Source organism: Equus caballus, chromosome 25 (genome assembly GCF_041296265.1).
Source record: "Equus caballus isolate H_3958 breed thoroughbred chromosome 25, TB-T2T, whole genome shotgun sequence".
Classification (NCBI taxonomy): Eukaryota; Metazoa; Chordata; class Mammalia; order Perissodactyla; family Equidae; genus Equus; species Equus caballus.
In genome coordinates, this window is record NC_091708.1 from 25507280 (window position 1) to 25526462 (window position 19183).

Below are 19183 nucleotides of genomic sequence, written 5' to 3' on the forward strand. Positions count from 1 at the left end.
GTCTGCATGTTTTTCTCAAATATGACATTCCAGTCAAAGCCTTGGTAATATAACCAGTGTTTCCAATTGCGTCCTGTTCAGATTCTTATTGGACTTATGCAGGCAACTGTATTGCCATGAATATAGGTATACTCACTCATCAAGAGTTTTTAAATTCTGGAGGAATCACATAGGGAGAAAAAAGATAAATGCTTCATTTAATTCTGCTTACAAATGTTATAAGTCATAGTTCCTTAAGAGAAAGGAGAAAAAGTCTTCCTTAAATCTGGAAAAACAAAACATTAAAAAAATCAGCAATATTTCAAATAAAAAATCATAAAAATTATAATCATCCTCATCAGTGTATTTAGTTCCATGTAATTAATTTTTTGATCTTAATTTTCTGATAGCAGTTTTATCAGGCTATTAGTTTTTTCACTGTAGTTCTGTAATTTCTTACCCAGCTCTGTTTCATAATCTGAAAGTTTATCAGAAACCTGTATTTTAGAGCATTTTCGTGAATCTCTCTGAAGATGAAACATATTTGCAAGAACATCAGAGTAAAAAACTGTCCATAAATGGCAAAAGACTTAAAATTGGCAATTGATAAAGATTGTGACATATAACACTTTGAGATAATAACTAGAATTATGATCAGAATTTTAGGCATGTTATATATATATTTTTAAAAACACTTATATTATTACTGTTTACCCATGCAATATTACCTAAGAAAGTTTATCATCATTTATTTGATAATGTTTTCCATGTAATTTAACATACCAAATAAGTTTAATTAGTTTAATATCTTCTTTATAGAAAGAACAAATTATTTGAGAAGTCCCAAGGCTGATTGGAAATTCTCAAAGTTTTATTTTCTTTTTCTTCTTTTGCTGAGGAAGATTAGCCCTGAGCTAACACCTGTGCCAGTCTTCCTCCACTTTATATGTGGGTCGCTGCCACAGCATGGCTGACAAGTGGTGTAGGTCTGCGCCCAGGATTCAAACCTGTGAATCTGGACTTAAAAGCAGAGTGCGCCAAAGTTAACCACTACACTACAGGGCAGCCCCTCAAAGTTTTCTTAAGTCAAAAGAAAGACTTTAATTTTAGGACAGGTTCATCAAAAATATCAAAAAGTTTTAAAACATTTGGTGAAATGGGAAACAATGCTTAGTTATCCATTCAGTCAAGGTGACAACATAAACAGTCAAAGGCAAACAGAGTTAAAACAGTCCAAAACCCTTAACAGAGAGACCTCAGTCTCTTTGAACAGAGGAAATTACTTTAACAAAATTTAGATTTTTCTCTCTCTTAGGTAAATTCACTCAAAGAAGAACCTTTTATATAACCTCTTTGTCAAGAGTACACCAAAAGTTTAAGAGAATATCTTTTTAAGAGAGAAAACCAAATTCTGATTTTGTACCAGGTTACTTTTGATATTGAAACTCATTCATTTAACTGAATTCATTTTAATCTCAGCCAACTTGACCATGTATAAAACTCATCAGGGTTTTACTTCTTTAAACCTTCTGTCATTTACTTTTTTACATTCAGAATTTGTCCCTTGTTTTCTTTTGCTTTTTTCTTTCCTCTACTTTAGGACAAATTTATCTTTTTTTAACAAAACAAAAATATCTCTATTCTTTATACTTTCTTTACTGAAAACATACATTTTACTTTGTTTGTATACAGACTTTTTTGAAATATGTGCTTTCTCATAAGAAATTTCTCAGCATGCACAAAACACGTTTATTAATAAACTTCAGCATCTTTCAGTTTCTCTGAGATAAGAAACCAAAGGCAGACAAATCTATGCTTAGTCAATTGCTAATATTTTATCTTATATGGAAATGACATAGATATTCAACAGGTTTTTATCACTTAATTTAGCAAAACTCTAAAGTTTTAAGTTACCAAAAAAGATTTTGGAAGCTATTTTTTAAATTATAGTACCCAAAAATCTCTTACCAATTTTTGTGTAAATTATTTGTTTCCAACAATTATGTTTAGATTAGATTGCTTTCAAACTTTACATGGCATTAAAGCAGTTAACTGTCATCGTAAGTTGTTTTAAGAACATACATTATAACGTGATTCTTGTTAAAAGTTTCTCCAAAAACTTTTATCTTTTTTTACATCTATTTAGTTTCCCTGTCCTCCTCAATTATATTTAGATTGTCTACAAAAACCTCATGAGACATCAAACAAAATCAGTTGTTATTCTAGGTTATTGCTTTTGCTGACAAATTTTGTAAGAGATAACATGAGTTCATTTGACCAGTAAACCCAGGCTGTATGTGTGCATCATATCCAATGGTGATAACTCTGAGGACATGCCTATTTTAATAGACCCAGCAAACTTAAGTAAACTTTTATTTATTAAAGATTATTTCTTATCATGTTAACTTAAAAGACATTTGGGTTAGTTTCTGTTACATTTAGAAATAATTTATGTAAGCATTTACTTTAAGCCAATTAAACAGAGCTCTTAATTTTGGCCATACCATCCACAGGTAAAATATCATATATATGTGTGGTCATACATATATCAAAATCATACATGATATCAAAATATCATATATGTATATAACATATTCATAGACACACATACATTTAAGGACTCCATAGTTAATGTTTTAAAAATTTAGGACAATGTACCGCATCTTTAAAAGTCTGCATAAAGCATTTAACAAAGGCCCTCTTTCTAAATGTACAGTTTAACCTTAGACCAATTTACCTTGTGTGTGGAGAAGCCTTTATTACCATTTTAGTGTCTGATATTAGTCTCTAGTTTTGTCTCATATGGTGTGGGCTCAGGCAACCTTATTGCCTTCCCTTTAGTATGTTTAATTAACATTGTCTGATGGGCAGATTTACCCCCACAATCAGGCAAAAAGAGATGCAATCATTTTATGTAAAGCTCATTTAAATACACCACTTTTTACAAAATTTTATTTTAATTTTGTCAACACTTAAACCTCTAATTACATCTTATATTAGGATTTCCTTAACAAGTTTCATTATTATAGTACTGCATGGGGAAGCATTCCCAGCCAGACATAACATCTATTTCCAAAAAACATTTAGTCAAAGTTGAGAAAACTTTTTCATATAGTATTAGCTTAAACATTTTAATCTTTAGGGGCCGGCCCAGTGGCACAACGGTTAAGTGCACACGTTCTACTTCTCTGCAGCCCGGGGTTCACCAGTTTGGATCCCGGGTGTAGACAGGGCACCACTTGGCAAAAGCCATGCTGTGGTAGGTGTCCCACATGTAAAGTAGAGGAGGATGGGCATGGATGTTGGCTCAGGGCCAGGCTTCCTCAGCAAAAAGAGGAGGACTGGCAGTAGTTAGCTCAGGGCTAATCTTCCTCACACACACACAAAAAAATTTAATCTTTATAGTCTTATCAACCTCAGCAGCCTAACTCTTGCCCCAAACAGTTGTTGGTCAGGTTTCTCATTGTGATTTCTGCTTTCTGGCTTTTTAAATGTTTTCAAACTGGGGTGCATAGAATGGGCTTGTCTGAGGTCCTTTAATGTTGAGGAGGACCACTAGGGGTCCTTTTAGCCCGTCTAACCTTAGGCAGTGTTTTATTCGAACCTCTGTTTTAACTTCACTCATGTCTGTTCTATTCATCCCATTTTCATTGTTAATAACTGGCTAAACATTTCCATCCTGTTGGGATGAGTCCGGTGGCTCTTCCCTTTCTGACTTTTCTTTGTTTCTCCCTCTTTAATATTTGTCTTATTTACCCCACTGTCTTATTTGCCTATTATTATTATCATAGTTTTAAAAACTCCTTTAAAAATTGCCACCTTGTTGAAGAGTCCCTTTATTTTTCCTCAACTTTCTTTTATTCTTTTGTTAACTTAATGTTTTCATTAGCATCTGTAAGACCATGAGAAGCTGAGACCCCAAGTTTATTTAAGTTCTCAAGACTAGTCATTGTATTTTTCCTTTAATTTGGCCTTTTCATAGGTACCAATAAAACAGCTGTTTATGATGGGAGCGCTCTAAAAATTTTTCCAACTTAAGGATCCTTTGTTTGGCCATTTTTTTCCTCCAGAGTCTAAACAATATTGTGGCCATGTGGTATTACAAAATCATCCTTTTTAGACATTGTCTTATAACTATAATCAGACTGTCTACTCAGAATCAGCCCCAGTGGGCTCTGCTTGGGGACAGATGGCATGTTCCCCATTCCAATACACAAAGACAGACAGACACACAGATCATCAGACACAGAAAAACCAGACACCAGTGAACTGGTTCCCAGATTTAGAGTAGAAAGTCCTACAACTGTTCCCACTCCAAATATGTGCCCAGATGGCCCCTCTGTGAACAGAAGGGACCCCAGATGGCCCTGCCATAAATGGAAGGACCCCAGACAGCCCTGCCATAAATGGAATGATCCCAGATGGAGGGCAAGACAGTTCGTAGGCATCCCCCAGGTGACTTACCCTATTCCACATTGAGTCCATTGACTCACCAGAAGCAAAAACAAACAAATCTAGAGCCTGTTTCCTTACACAAGAAAATGTGCCTAGGGCCAGCAGAGCTGCATCAGGTCAAAAGTACTGGGGACAGTCCCTAGGATAAATCACCTAGGCAGCTGCTGAACTGCCTCCCAGGAAATCCCAGTCAGCCTGGAGCCACAGAGCCATGAGCAAGAGCTTCCTGGCTGCTTGCAAAATTGTTACCCGGCCACAAACACCAGGCTGATGGCAAGGAAAGGGTTTATTATTATCAAAAGGCAGCCGGACGAGGAGGTGGGAGTTAGTTAGAATTCAGATCCACCTCCTTGAAGGGAGAAAGGTAGGGGATTTTATCTGGGGTTTTAGGTAGGGGAGGGGGAGCATGTGCTGGGGTTTTAGGTAGGGGACGTTTAGCATGTGGACTTGCTGGTTGCCACCTTTCCACCAGCCTGCATTTGGCCTTAAGATGGAATTTCTTTTTCCCTGACGGTCTGGACTTTTCTGGTTAGATTTTATCTTCAGCCTGTGTTTTGCCTTGTGAGGCTGCTTGCAGAGAAGGGGATGGCGAGATGAGGGAATCCACAGGTGGGTGTCCTTGGTTGTCTGCCTCTGTGATGGGTGGTGGATTCTGGGGCCAGGAAGCTGAGGAGTTGGAGTCTGGGAAGCTTCAGGTTCTTGATATTCTCTGGATGTCAGTCTTCCTGTAACAAACCTCAAGAACCCGTAATTAGCCAAAACTTCAGTGTGAGCCTAGGGTGAGGCCACCTGGGTTTTTTTTTAAACAATTTGTAACTTCTATTTGCCTTGTGCAGTTCAGGGATACAAAGGTTTGAAAAACTGCTATTTGCTTATGACTGTAACTTAGAGAAGCAGGGAAAGGAGATGTGTGCTTTTGCTTTTAACCCCATGTATGAACTGATATCAGGGGCAGCATCCTCTTTGGGAGTGCTGTACATCTTTGACAATCATTTCACTCCCTTGTTTGGGGCTCTTCAGATTTTTTACCTCCATTGAACCAAGTTTGGCAGTTTATATGTTGCTACAAAATTGTTCAGGCTATCTAGATTTTCAAATTAATATGCATAAAGTATATGACATTTTTCATATTCTTTATTCATTTTCTGTAGTTATAGTCTTTCTAATTCCTAATATTGTTTAAATATATATATTTCCTTTCCTTTTCTTTCTCTCTCTTTCTGTCAGACCTGCTAGAAATTCGTCAGCTTTATAGGTCTTTTCGAAGATTATATATTTTCATTTTTTATCTATCCCAATTTATAACTTTTCTAGTTCATTATTTTATGTTTTATTTTTATCGATTCACTCTACTATTTTCGAATTTGGTTTACTTTTTCTAGCTTTTGAGTTGAATTGTGTTTGCTTATTTTCAGTGAAATTTCCTAACAAAGTCATTCAAGACTATGGTGCTATTGGAGTGTATTTAGCAACATCTCATACATTTTGATATGTAACATTTTGTTTGGTTCACTTTTCATCTATAATCCGGTTTTTATTTTTTCTTTGGCCCAAGGGCTATTAGAAGAACGAATGCTACCTGTACAGTTTCTGCTTTTAAAACATTTTTTATTGAGACTTTCTTTTGTCCTAGAATATGTATTCAGCCTGAATTGACTATGAGCAAGGTCTGGTTTTCTCTTGATAGCTCCCGCTTGAAAATAAAGCTTTCTTACCAGCCAACCTTCTTTTCTTCCCACCATGCCCAAATAAAGAGCTCTCTCTAATTGTCAATATAATCCTAAAGTTTTTCATTTCTTTTGAACAAATATCGATATTGAAACCCTATGGATCATTAAGCCAGAGATCTTTCTGGACCTATTCAGATAAATTCAAGTGAAAAATCAAGGCGCAGTAACTTGCTATGCAAAACGAACACGTCAGTCGTCTTTCCTACAGCACCATGTTTAGTACCAGCAGTACCAAACAGTATGTGCAGATATCAAGGAAATTAATGTTGGATTGATTCAGAGTTTAAGTTTAGCTCAGGAATTCTTCAGAGAGGATGGTTGAATTTTGTTGAAGGGGAGGGAGGGAAGGAAATGCTTTGCTAGAGGAGAAGAAAGAGCTTTCCGGAGAGGAAGGGTGAAAGTTACAAAGGCCAATAATAATAATAATGTGTGTGTGTGTGTGTGTGTGTGTATATGTGTATGTGTGTTCATTACTATTTCCAAATCCTTTCACATCCACTCCTTTATTTAAGCGTTATAATAATCCTTTGGGAAGATATTGATTATTATGTCCCATTTTGCTGCTTGAAACACTGAGGTTTTAAGAGACTCAGAGCCAAGTATGGAACCTAGATCATCCAGCTTGAAGTTCGCTGTCCTTTCTACTGTAGCATGCTAAGGAGTCACCCCTCTAGAGGCCACAAAATGTCTTGGCCACAGTCCAGCCCCTGGTGAGGATTAGGAGAAGGAAGGAGGGGTCTGGCTGTTTGGGTGTCCTCAAATGTGTAACCTCAGTGTTTGTCTCATTTGAGATCCCTGCAGTGAAGTTGAACGAGCTGCTCGAGAACTTTTACGTCACCGTGAAGAAGAGTGACGGCTCAGACTTCTTGGCCACCTCGCTCCATGCCATTCGCCGAGGTCTGGACCGTATCCTGAAGAATGCAGGCGTGGGCTTTTCCATCACCAGCAGCACCTTCAATTCTTCCACCAAGAAGCTCAAGGAGAAGCTGTGGGTGCTGAGTAAGGCAGGGATGTCAGGTGCCCGTTCCCGCAATATTGTCTACTTCTCCCTTTCTGATGAAGAGGAGATGTGGCAGACAGGGTGTCTAGGGGATGACAGCCCTATCACTCTCCTGTCCACTGTGGTCAAGTACAACAGCCAATACCTGAATATGCGGACGCTGCAGGAGCATGCAGATCTGATGTATGGTGACATCGAGCTGCTCAAAGACCCACAAAACCAGCCCTATTTTGCCCGGACAGACAGTGTCAAGCGGGAGAGTCGGAGTGGTTCCACTAGAGTGTGTCACGGGAAGATCTACCATGAGCATTCCAGGGGACACAAACAGTGCCCTTACTGCCTCCTCTACAAGTACATGTACATCCACCGGCCGCCCGCCCAAATGGAAGCCAAGTCTCCTTTCTACCTTACTGCCAGGAAGGAGGCCACTGACATGGGCAGTGTGTGGTATGAGGAACAGAGAATGGGACTGCGGTCTCTTCGGGGAATTGTCCCAAACTTAGCCAAGAAGGTCAAGCTGGAAAACTGTGAGAACTTCACCTTCGTCTCGTTTACTCAGGTGTCTAGGAGGCTTGGCTCCCACAGCTTCTGCCAGTGATTCCCTGGCTCCAGGCCACCTCCCTGCTCATCCTGATAGGCGAGCGCTCCCTCAGGCGGCCGTGGCCGGAGCCCTGAGGAGGCAGGAGATGACCAGGACTTCATGGTCATGCTGGTCTCTGTCAGTGTGACCTGCTATATCTTTGAGTTTGTTTTTTAACTGGAAGTAGAAGAGTATGAAAAATTAGGATGTTTTATCCAAATGTGTGTAACCTTTGTGAAATTACAGAATCTAATACAATGTATAATTGCTACATACGCAAGAGTGAGGAAGTTCATTTTATCTAGTGCCTTTTTAGCACAGATTTTCTCAAAAAAAAAAATGGTGGGAAGAAAAAGGAAAACTGTTTAAGTAGTCATTTAAAAAAATCCCAGTAGCCTAGTAGCTTTAGAATGTTATAAAGACTAATACACTTCATTGAATTACACTCACAGTAAAGAACTAGAATCAGAGAGGCAGACACATGAACTAGTTCAAGGAGAAAAATTGCACTTGACACTTCTTTATATTTTGTGGATGGCTAGCTTGGTTCTGCAGAGCGAGCAGCCGTGCATGATGGAAGACGGTGGAGCTGCGCTCACTCATGCTGAGGGAGAGGCAGGGAGCTGGCCGGCTGCCCTCAGCACTGGGAGGACCTTGATCTCTGCGTCAGTGGAGACAATTTTATGAAAAAAGATGAATGCACCCAAAGGTGTTGGTGAGAACAAGGTTTCCAATGAACTCGATGGTTTGTACCATAAGGGAATTTCCGGTAGTGAAAGAAAGTGGCTTGGAAAAGCGATCTGTGACCAAAATGTGAAAACCTCCTGCAGCAGAAGTGCCTACGTTTTATTTCTCAGCACCACGTGAAAGCTAGTTCCCTTTGAACATTTTTTAGAGTGTTTTTTCTGTGTTCTTTGTGTCCTGTGGTTGTTCTGTCAGCACATAGCACTGGATCTGTCAAACAACTAACGGTGATTTTCAGGCTTAACCAGGAAAATCCAACCAAAACAAGGTGCAAAGAAAACAAACCCCTAAATGTGTTTATTAAAGAACTTTGAAATATTTTTATCAAAGTAGGGCTTTTTCAGCCATAGTAGATGTCATCGTTTTAGGTGGGCACCAATGCTTGGGACATGAGGATGTTGGCAGCCTACCAGGTAAGCACACCCGGCAGTAAAGACTTATTGTCCCCTCAGAGCATGGTGACGGGTCATTAATGCATTTTGAAACCGTGTCACTCAGATAAAATCCAACCTGAGCACACGTTATTGAAACAGCAGCAGAATTTCCTAATAACTACTCTGAATGCAATAGGTAGTGGAAAAGGAGCCCAAAGAGTGCTGATTAATAGTAATAATTTCTAGGGATCTTTATTTTGTATTTGAAGAAAGACTGCGACAACTTTATACCACTTTGTTCCTGTGTGTGCTTTCTAATCCAAAATTAAAATTCCAATACAAATTCACTTTGCAGGAGTCTTAAAATCAGTCCTATTTTTTTTCAAAACAGTATTTTAGTGTTTAGTTTAATCAATTGTTTTTAAAAATCATTCACTGATCATTGAAATATGTGATACTTCCTTTCCCAGAGAAGACTCAACCAATGCTGCCTTAAGGTTTAATGGTGTTCCCTTTTCAGTTATTGCCCATTTATAATTTTGTTTACTAGTTGGTCTTTGCTGAGTATAGATTAATTTGGTCTGTCTCCATCCATATATAAACAACAGGTAATATTTAATAATCAATGTTATGACCTGATATTGCATACTGTTCTGTTGTGGTTTCCTATGGTGATTTTAGGGTTTTGATTAAAAAGAGACACAAAACATTAGATACAGTTTCCTTTAGTTTGCTAAACACCCAAAGGATATTTTGTTTGTGGAAAGCAGATGGTCATTTTTCTTGTCAGTTCTGCACTTAAACAGAAATATAATCTATGTGAACTTCTGGGCAGAGCCGGTAGCCTAATTAAATAAAACCTCCATTTTTATTTTAAATAGATGCAAGAAGAAATTGCCCTTAGGAATCACTGGGATCTTTTCAGATTTTAACATTTTGAAAAGTAGCAATAACTGATCCAGAGGTTGTAATCTTTCTGTTGATGGTGGCTTTTCGTCATTTGAATAACCGTCTCTGCCTCACATTTGTTGCTTATCGCCTGTTTGATGTACTATAAATCCCCAGAGTTCTGAAGTGAATGAGTATAATAAAAAATCAAAAGGGGAATCTTCAGTGATATCTGATGGAAGAAAGAATTGTATCTCAGCATCCTAAATGGAGTTCCTTACATGCCTCCTTGGGGAATGGGAGTGAGGAAAAAAAGAAATTTATCGATTGCTACTCTGTGCCACCCATTGTACTAGTCACTTTTTCTATTATGTATTTGTGTAGAGGTGTGAGCGTGCACACACACTTAAATAAAATTCAAATTCAAATGCCTAGTAAACCTGCTAAAATGGCAAAGCACCTATCCTCCCATATGGCCATGACCCTCCTCAGAGGTCCTGAAAGGCGGCCAGAGTGGCTAGTTCCAGTTGGCGCCTGGCTAAGGCACTTGCTCTGTCTTTCCAGCAGCTCTAAACCCTACCCGCTGGCGGCCCAACCCAGGAGACAGGAGAATCCCAGAGAAGGAGGGGGGGAGGTTAAGTGTTTTCTACACTAATCTTCAGATTTTTTTTTTACTCAAAAATGGGAATGGATCTCAGGAGTTCGCGAGTTCCTCTGAGCACACGTTGCCTCCGGGCTCTGTGTCGGGAATGGTAGGTGTGACCCGTGGAGTCCTTTGCGTGAGCCCTGCCCACAGCACCTTCTGCGTCTGCTCTAAAGTGAGGCCTGCTTGCTTGGTGCCCTCCTCCCCAGAATCCAGACCCTGGAAAGTCTCCCCCTGGAAGTTTATCCTGGCAGAGATGATAGGCCGTCAGCTTGAAGGACGTGACTCAATCAAATATAAAAGCTTTAGCACAGCAGCAGCGCATGGGAGGCATGCAATAAACATTAGCTCTTTCACTTACAACTTTTTGGTGATGGGATTAATTAATATTATTCGACTAACCTGCATTCTGTCACTTACTTCTTCCATTATGGAGATTCTCTCTTCCTTAAACTTTTAAACTTGAAGAGGAAACCAAACATGATAATCTGGTCACATTAATGCCCACGAATTCTACCTCCAACACAGCCAAGCCCTGATACCTCAGATACGAGCAAAAACAAGTGAAGGACGAACAGAGCGGCCGTAAGAGGCTTTAGGAGAAAGCTTTTCGTTGTTTAGTGTGTTGGCAAAGGGAAATATTATTGGAGTACGTAACCAAAGTTGTGAAAGAAATGGTCTCCTTGGTCATGTGGCATTTTCCAGCTTTCCTGGGATTAAATGCTGTGTTAATCCGCCCTGACTGATAAATGGTGTTTGAAGAAATGTGAAATTCTGTTACTTTGATTTTTATTTTATTTTAACCTTATTAAAAGCATCAAGCACTATACCACTCTCTCAGCATGTTCATAGACAGTCGTTAGGAGAATCTGCACAAAGTAACCCTCCCGTAGAAGCGGAAGCCTCTTGCTGTAGTAGAAAGACGACTAGACTGGGAGCCCCTTCACCGCCCACTTGGCAAATTGTGCTCTCCCTTTCCGCAGTGATATAGTGGGATCATTGGATGGAGCATCTCCGAAGCGAACAACGTTACACTTCTCTAGCTCCTCAAGGTCACGTAGTTAGCAAGTGGCAAAACTAGGAAGCAAATTTCATAATGCCTCAGGGTCATATGGTAAGTCTCCTAATTTAGTGCTTCTGCCTGGAATGCTTTCTTTAAAAATAAGATTTTTCTTGAATTTTCAAGTTTCACACCTTCTAAAATTACTTTGCTATCTCTAGGCAGCAGAATGCTGAATATTTTTCTCAGTTTAGGCTAACACTGACCACACTGTTACTGGTTAAATAAAGTAAACAGAATGATTAAATGTTATCCTAATCGAAGATTCATCCTGTTGCTTTTAGTGAAATCTGGATTGCTAAATATTTTTGAGCTAGTCACCAGTTATCCTTTAGGCTCAAAAAATGCAAATAGTGCAGACCTCAGTGCAGAGTTACCTCATTTTGTCCGCGAGCTCTAATTTAGTCTGTTAAGGCCCATACGTATTTAGAAGCTGTTAACAGACAGCCCTGAACAAAAGAATACATTAAAAGTTTCAAATTGGTAGATATCTTTAGATGCTTTTGCTTTGGGGTAAAATTTTTTTTTTTTTGGTGAGGAAATTGGCCCTGAGCTAACATTTGTTGCCAATCTTCCTCTTTTTGCTTGGGGAAGATTGTTGCTGAGCTAACATCTGTGCCCATCTTCCTCTACTTCCTATGTGGGACACGACCACAGCTTGGCTTGATGAGCTGCGTGTATGTCCACAATCAGGATCCGAATCCAGCAACCTAGGCCGCTGAAGCAGAGCGGGCAAACTTAACCATTATGCCACCAGGCTGGCCCCAAGGGGTGAATTTTTAATGCTCTGAATTAAAAGAAAAACGTAACAGTTGTTTTGGCAGTTTTCTTAGGTAAAAATCTTTGTTGTATTTTCCCATATAAATTATTAACTACCACCAAAACATAACTGGAGGCAGAGATTCATGGTGACCTCAGGCCAGGCTTTCTGAGAGAAGAAGAGGCCGTGTGGGATGATAAACTAAGTCATCTCTGGAAATTCCTGTGTATTCTATATCCGTGTGTTCTGACATCACAGGATTTCCCACAATGCCTTTGAGGGAAGCGGCCCCTCCTTCCAGCCAATTTCACCTATTATTATGATTTTGAGTACTTCCATTCTTTACGGTCCAGGAAATCCAGACGAGTTCTCCATGTTCAGTTGTTGACCAGAATTAAATTATGTTCAACTAAAGTGCTTTATTATTCATCTAATGCAGCTCATAGGGAAATTAATCATTTCAGGAAATATTAATTTATTAAGATAAAAAATCACTAGGTTATATGTAGGTGCTTTAGAGCCCTCTCCCCCATTGAGATGAGAATGGGCTCCTAGATACTTTAGGTCAGTATAACTAATTTGATTAATTTGCATTTAACTGTAGTTAGTGTTACTGATTTGTTCAAATAAAAGTTTCTAGAAGGTTCAGATTTGCCTAACGCTGACTATGGTAAGCGCTTTCTTACAGCTGCCTCATGTCCTCATTTAATTCTCACAGCAGCTCTGCAAGATAGGTCTAATTATTCCCATTTTACTTCTTGAGAAACCAAGGCTCAGAGAAGTTAAGTAAACTTCCCAAAGTCTCACAGAGCTAATAGGTTGGAGGACCCTGGTCTTCTGACTCCAAATCCAGCGCACGATCCATTAGACCAAACTTCCTTCTTCAGGCCCACGGAGGTCCATTTATCACAGAGCTTTTAAAAAATTAAGCAGTTTCTATTTGTTTGGGAAAGATTTCATTTCCTAAGCCGTACTGTGTTATACCGTATATGTACTGGCCTACGAATTGATGGGCCACTTGGTATAATTTAGTAGTTCCTGGAAAGCCTGCTGGTTTTCCGTGAATGAGTATAACGTTTTCTGTCAATTGAGAACCTTCTGTCTTTATCTAACAAATAACCTATATTACCTATTATCTATCTTAAGGGGCAGATGGTCATGCCACTTGATTCTAATAAAAAGTCAATTACTTTATAAACTCTACCTGTTTTGACATTGGTATCATTGCTCAAAAGGTAAAGGACTTCCCAACCTATGTCACAAGTACATGCTGAGGTTTTTTTACTTTTGCTTTTAAATTTTGGTGTCAGAGGATTTTTAAATCTTTAGGCTTATTTAGTCATTTGTTTCGCGTGCTGTCCTTTATCAGGGCATGTTTATTTTCTGTTTTGAGACAAAAAACAATAGGTTATGGGTAACTCTGAGATAGACCAGTCATATTCCCTCATTTTACCAGTAAGGAAATTGAAGCCCAGAGATACTACGGGCAGCCAGACTATCAGTAGTAGATTCAGGACTGGAAAATTAGTCCAGAGCACTTTCCTCCATATCACAGCTGGGAAGATTTGGATTTTTAAAAATTAATTAATGGAACTGCATCTGCAGAACAACATCTGGCTAGCAGAAGCCCCTGATGAACTCCTGCCTTCACAGAAAACACACTCATAAAGACCCAGTTGAAGGCCACATCTCAATTCTAGAATCTAGAAGGAATCGATACAATTTGTGAGGCATATGGAGATGGATTGAGGCAAAACCTTCCAGGTTGCAGCTCAGTGTTTTCTCGGCTTCACTTCATGAAAGAGAGGCCCTGTGAAATAAAAAATTTGAAAGAGATTTAATATTTCTTCTCCCCAACCATGTCTGTCTCCTAACTCAGAGCCAGAGAGGTAGCCGGCAGATCCTGCCTCTCAACCAGGTGCCACACCGTGAAGTGAAACATTTCTCTCTTCCTTCTCCCCACCCCACCTCCTCTTCATGCCGTCCAAGACTCCAAATCCTAGGGCTAAAACACAGCAGAAAGCAGAGAGGATCTATTAGAGGCATCGTGCGTTCTGAGAAAAATGCCCTTTAAGTGAGGGCAGCAACAGTAAATAACTAGGTAGCAGAAAGTGCAAATATTTTGATGTTTTCATGTACAGTGTTGGTGCCGAGATCCAGAAGACCAGGCGATGGGAAGGAAAAGGATGCCCCTTCAATGGAAAAGTGTTTAACTAGAAACTGGACGTGGAAGTAGGTGCATTTCCTTACCGTCACACCTGCACATCCACAAAAGGGGTTTGACCACACTCAAGGGGACAGATAGCGTAACCAAGGGCAAACACTGAGTCTGGAAAGAAAGGATCACATTTAAGGATGAGTATAGAGTAGAAAGCGAAAGAAGGCGTATAAAATGCTGAACCAAGGAAAGTGAATAGCTTCCAGAACACTTGAAAATGAAAGTGTTCTACTGCAAGAAACAAGAAAATTTTAGGATTCTCTGTCACAATTGAAAGAACGGAAGAATTACTTCTATGCAGCCATAGTGGGTTATCTTAACATGGGAATGGGCTCAGAGAGAAAGGCAATTGAAGAAAATGAAGGAGAAGATTAGAAAGAAGGATTTCCAGGAAGCGAAAAACACAATAGCAGATCAAAATCCGCACTGGAAGCAGAAAAGAATACTGATGCTTAAAAAAACACAAATCAATAATGTGAAGGACAGACTTGAGATTTTCTTCCTAATCTTCTTTCAAAAGAAATAAGAGATGAAAATAATGGGGAAAGATAATGGATTTGGAAGACAGAACATTAGCTAACATTACTGACATTTGCTTTTCTGCTGGAAAGACTATATGAGAAAAAAGGTCATCAGACTATAAAATGAAAGCTTTCCTGAACAGAATGAAAATCTGTGTATGTAGATTAAAAGGGCTCACTGCATTCCAGTCAAAAAAAAGGCGAGAGAGACCCACACATAAGCACCTGGCAAAATTGTTAATTTACCAAGGATGGAGAAGGAAGAATCCTGCGGGCAGTCCAGTCAGAAAGTAACCAGTTTCCTTTTCGAAAACAAGAGCATTCTGGCTTCAGACTTCTACTCTATAGCACCAAATGCCAGGAAACAATAGGGAATTTGGGGGGGGAAAGTTGTGATTTTGGAATTTGATACATAGTTTATATGTTAAGATACAGAAAATATTTTTAGTTATGACATGCATTCAGGAAATAAACCATCTATGTGTTATTCCTTTAAAGGGAAACTGTACTGCAACCTACAAAGCTCGGTTAAAAAACCCTGCAATTTTAAGGAAAAAAATAAATGAAGCACAGGTAAAAGGACCTACACCTAGAGTATTCAACTGTGTACTAGTGGGGGGCTTTGGGGAGAAGGAGGGAAAAAAATGAAGCAGACTGGCAACAGCTGTTAGCTCAGGTGCCAATCTTTAAAAAAAAAAAAACCAAAACAGTTTTTCCTCCATATCATAATTTCAAGGGACTCTGGGGTATTAAACATCAGATCATTACCCACGAGGAGGAAATGTATCCTTTTTAATAGATAATATAGCTAGAAGCCACAAATCTGAAAGTGCCCAAGGTCCTTACAGGAAGGAGCAAAACTAATACAAGAAAATGTCTCTGAAAATAACTGCCATATCGCAGCATCGTGTTTCTTCATTTTTATTACTGAAGTAATGCCTGATCATTATAGTATAGATAGAAGATTCAGATACATCTTTTATAAATTAAATTTAAATTGCTCTCGGTTTTCCCCACTACCATTTAAAACACTAGCCTGGGAGAGTTCCTTGCTTCCAAGTGAGAGAAGGCCAGGCGTCCCCACCTTTGCTTTGGGGTCTGACCTCCTGGACTAGAACTTGCTGAGGCCATCTCTTGTGCTTCTCAGCTCAGCTGCAAGATTAGGAGATTGCAGGATATATATCTGCGTTTTAAAAAAGAGATCAGGAAAAAGGAACTTTACTTTAGAATACAAATGCAAGAAAAGTTGGGTTTCAACAGCGGGAAGCTGGTCTGGGGCAGTGAGGTGCTTTCTTAGCTGCACTTGAAGTTTTATGCAACTGTGTTTAAATTCAGATAGTAAGTGAGTAAAGCAGTTAAGGAAACAAAAAAACAATTGCTTCCGGAGTCCACCATGTCCGTGTTAGGACTAAAGCTGGGTGGTTTTGCTTCTCATTTGCTTGCGCTGGAAGGACTTGAAAACACCCAGGAATGCAGAGTAGCATCGGCCTTAATGCTCAGTTCCTTCCCGGCAGTGTAAAGGTTTTATCTGTGCCCTAAGTTGTCTTGCCAATTTAAAGTCCAAATTTTCAACACCCCCAGCATGGCTGCTTTAAATTTAGCGCTAGAATGGTTGGTGGGTCGCTTTGTGGTTGCTTAGTTTTTCATTCAGAAGCACAGCGAACCTCTTCCAGATGGAGGGGTCTCTCCGGGACAGCTTCCAAGTACCACCTCTCCCGGGGTCTCCTCTTGCTTGGCTGCGACTGACAAAAGTCTGTTCACTTTAACTACTTAGATAAGAAATACAATGCTTTTATTTAAAATTTTAATATTTTCCATGTGACCGAATGTTCCAAATGATAGCAACAAAACTGTGTCGTAATGTTTTCACTGTTCTGGATTTTTTTTTTTTTTTTAATGTAGAGGAGGATATTCATCATTCCTTAACACTGGAAACATCATTCTGAATGACAGAGGAAATGGTCGGTAACTTGAATGATTTTATTGGGCCGTTTTCAACTTCTTCTTTCTTCCTCACCGATGCTGCCCATGTGCACACGTGTAAGAGCATGTGGGAGCACGAGTGGGGCAGCGCGTGTAGCATCTATTTTTTGTCACAGAGTGTCTAGCCCAGCCCTCTAGTTGATAGTCTAGTAGAGTCTGTTAACAATTTGCAAGATTCCGGGGTTTTTTTTTAAACTTGGTGTTTGGTTTGGTTTATGTATATGCAGCTTGACTGTTTAACCCCGATTTTTGAAAATAAAAAAATGTTAATGTATATTTTATGTCTGTTTTATTAAAATAACTTAGTTATTTTAACTTAATCAGCAGTATGTATGGTTTCTGAATGTTTTTTATTTTAGTATCACATTCCTGGAAGTAATGTTTTCCTCTGTATTTTGCAACGTTAGACATTTTGAACAGTTCTGTATGCATATTCTATGCTTCCAAGCTAATGCTCCGAAGAAATAGTTGCTCTGACTGACTCTCCCTCTGGTTCTTTGATGGATTTCTCCACTGGGTTGAGTCCATTGGAAAGCTCTCATGCTGATTAGGTATTGACCATTGTATACATGCCTCTCATTGGTATTTTTCTGCTCTTTAAATGATTATTTATGGTTTTGGGTGAGTACATTTAATCCTAAAAACTTTTAAAGTAGAAATTTACTGCTCTGTATATACAACAGCTAAAATCATTCCTGAGAGACAAGTTTCTGAAAAATACATCCGAATGAGTATAATGGTGGTAATGGTGAAAAGATGAGGTGTTTCATTGACAATAATTGACCCTCAGGCAAATTGACTCTCTTCTCATTGTTCTACTTAGAGCAATAATTTTAAAATTTTAGACTCCTAAACCAGTTTAAAAAGTCAATAAGGGGCCAGCCCGATGGCACAGTGGTTAAGTGTGCACATTCTGCTTCTTGGCGGCCCAGGGTTCGCTGGTTCAGATCCTGGGTGTGGACATGGCACCACTTGGCAAAAAGCCATGCTGTGGTAGGCGTCCCACATATAAAGTAGAGGAAGATGGGCGTGGATGTTAGCTCGGGGCCAGTCTTCCTCAGCAAAAAGAGGATTGGCAGTAGTTAGCTCAGGGCTAATCATCCTCAAAAAAAAAAGAAAGTCAATGAAAGCTACAGACCATTTTCTTAGGAAGATGCATATGTGCATGCAACATTTTACATACATAAACCCAGGTTTAAAGACTCCTGCACCAGATTTTTTAAAAAGAGTTCTTTTGTGTATGTGTGAGGAAGATTGGCCCTGAGCTAACAGTTGTTGCTAATCCTCCTCTTTTCGCTTGAGGAAGACTTTTGCTGAGCTAACATCTGTGCCAATCTTCCTCTATTTCATGTGGGATGCCACCACAGCATGGCTTGACAAGCAGTGCTAGGTCCGTGCCCAGGATCCGAACCTGCAGACCCCTGGCCGCCAAAGTGGAGTGTTCAAACTTAACCACTATGCCACGAGGCCAGCCCCTAAAAAGAGTTGTCTTTTTGAGATATATTCTAAAATATTTAAGGCTTTGCTTCAAAATAATCCAGAGGGGTAGAGACAGTGGAGGTGGAGGTGATATACAAATTGGCCTTGAGGAGATCATTGTTAAAGCAAATTGATGGGTACATGAGAGTTCATTATACTCTTCCCTGTTTTTTGTATATGTTTGAAATTTTCTATAAGGCAGAGTTTAAAATAAACACACACACACACACAAATCTCCTGTACTAGAGATTCCACAACCCTCCTTGCCAGTCTCATAGAATCAGAGAATCTTCAAGCTGAAAGGAAGGTCCTGAGGAGAGATGGGATAATGATGCTGACAAACACAGATGAGACCCTCCAGCTAATACCCGAGATAGATTTTTAGGTGTGGAAGCTGGGTTGGAGCAGTCATGGCAAGAACCAGTGAAATTTGGATTATTAACATGAATTTGTTTGTACCTACCAGATGGGAACATATTTTGTTCTTTCCCTTTAATGCAGAAAGTAGATCTGTGTAAATCTTGGGGGCTGATTCCGGCAGCCTTAAGAGAGCTGTAGTTATGACATACAGATTGAGATGCGATCCAGTCATGCTGAAAGTACTATGGAGACTGGTGCACTGAGCCAGGAGGTCCAAGGGCCTGGGGTAGCTCATGGCCTTGAGGATAAACACGCCTGTTGGAGTTGCTATGGAAACTATATGCTACTGAAACTTTGAAAGAAAGAGAGAACCTCCATGCGAGGACTAGCAAAGGATGCGATGCAGAGC

At 39.5% G+C, this 19183-nt stretch overlaps 1 protein-coding gene across 4 annotated transcripts in view; it reads left to right on the top strand.

The window, feature by feature from the left end:
- Nucleotides 1-19183, top strand: part of KIAA1958 — a 205068-nt gene that overhangs the window by 170257 nt on the left and 15628 nt on the right. For 2 of the 4 annotated variants that reach the window (XR_011432576.1, XR_011432575.1), the window contains exon 5: nucleotides 6956-9209. The exons of 1 other annotated variant lie outside the window; for it this stretch is intronic. Coding sequence is in view for 1 of the 3 variants with exons in the window: in XM_023628670.2 (XP_023484438.1) it covers nucleotides 6956-7762 (807 nt within the window). In the remaining 2 variants the exon portion in view is untranslated. Of the gene's footprint in view, nucleotides 1-6955; nucleotides 9964-19183 lie in introns of those variants that run through there. One more of the 4 variants, XM_023628670.2, reaches the window with a different exon arrangement.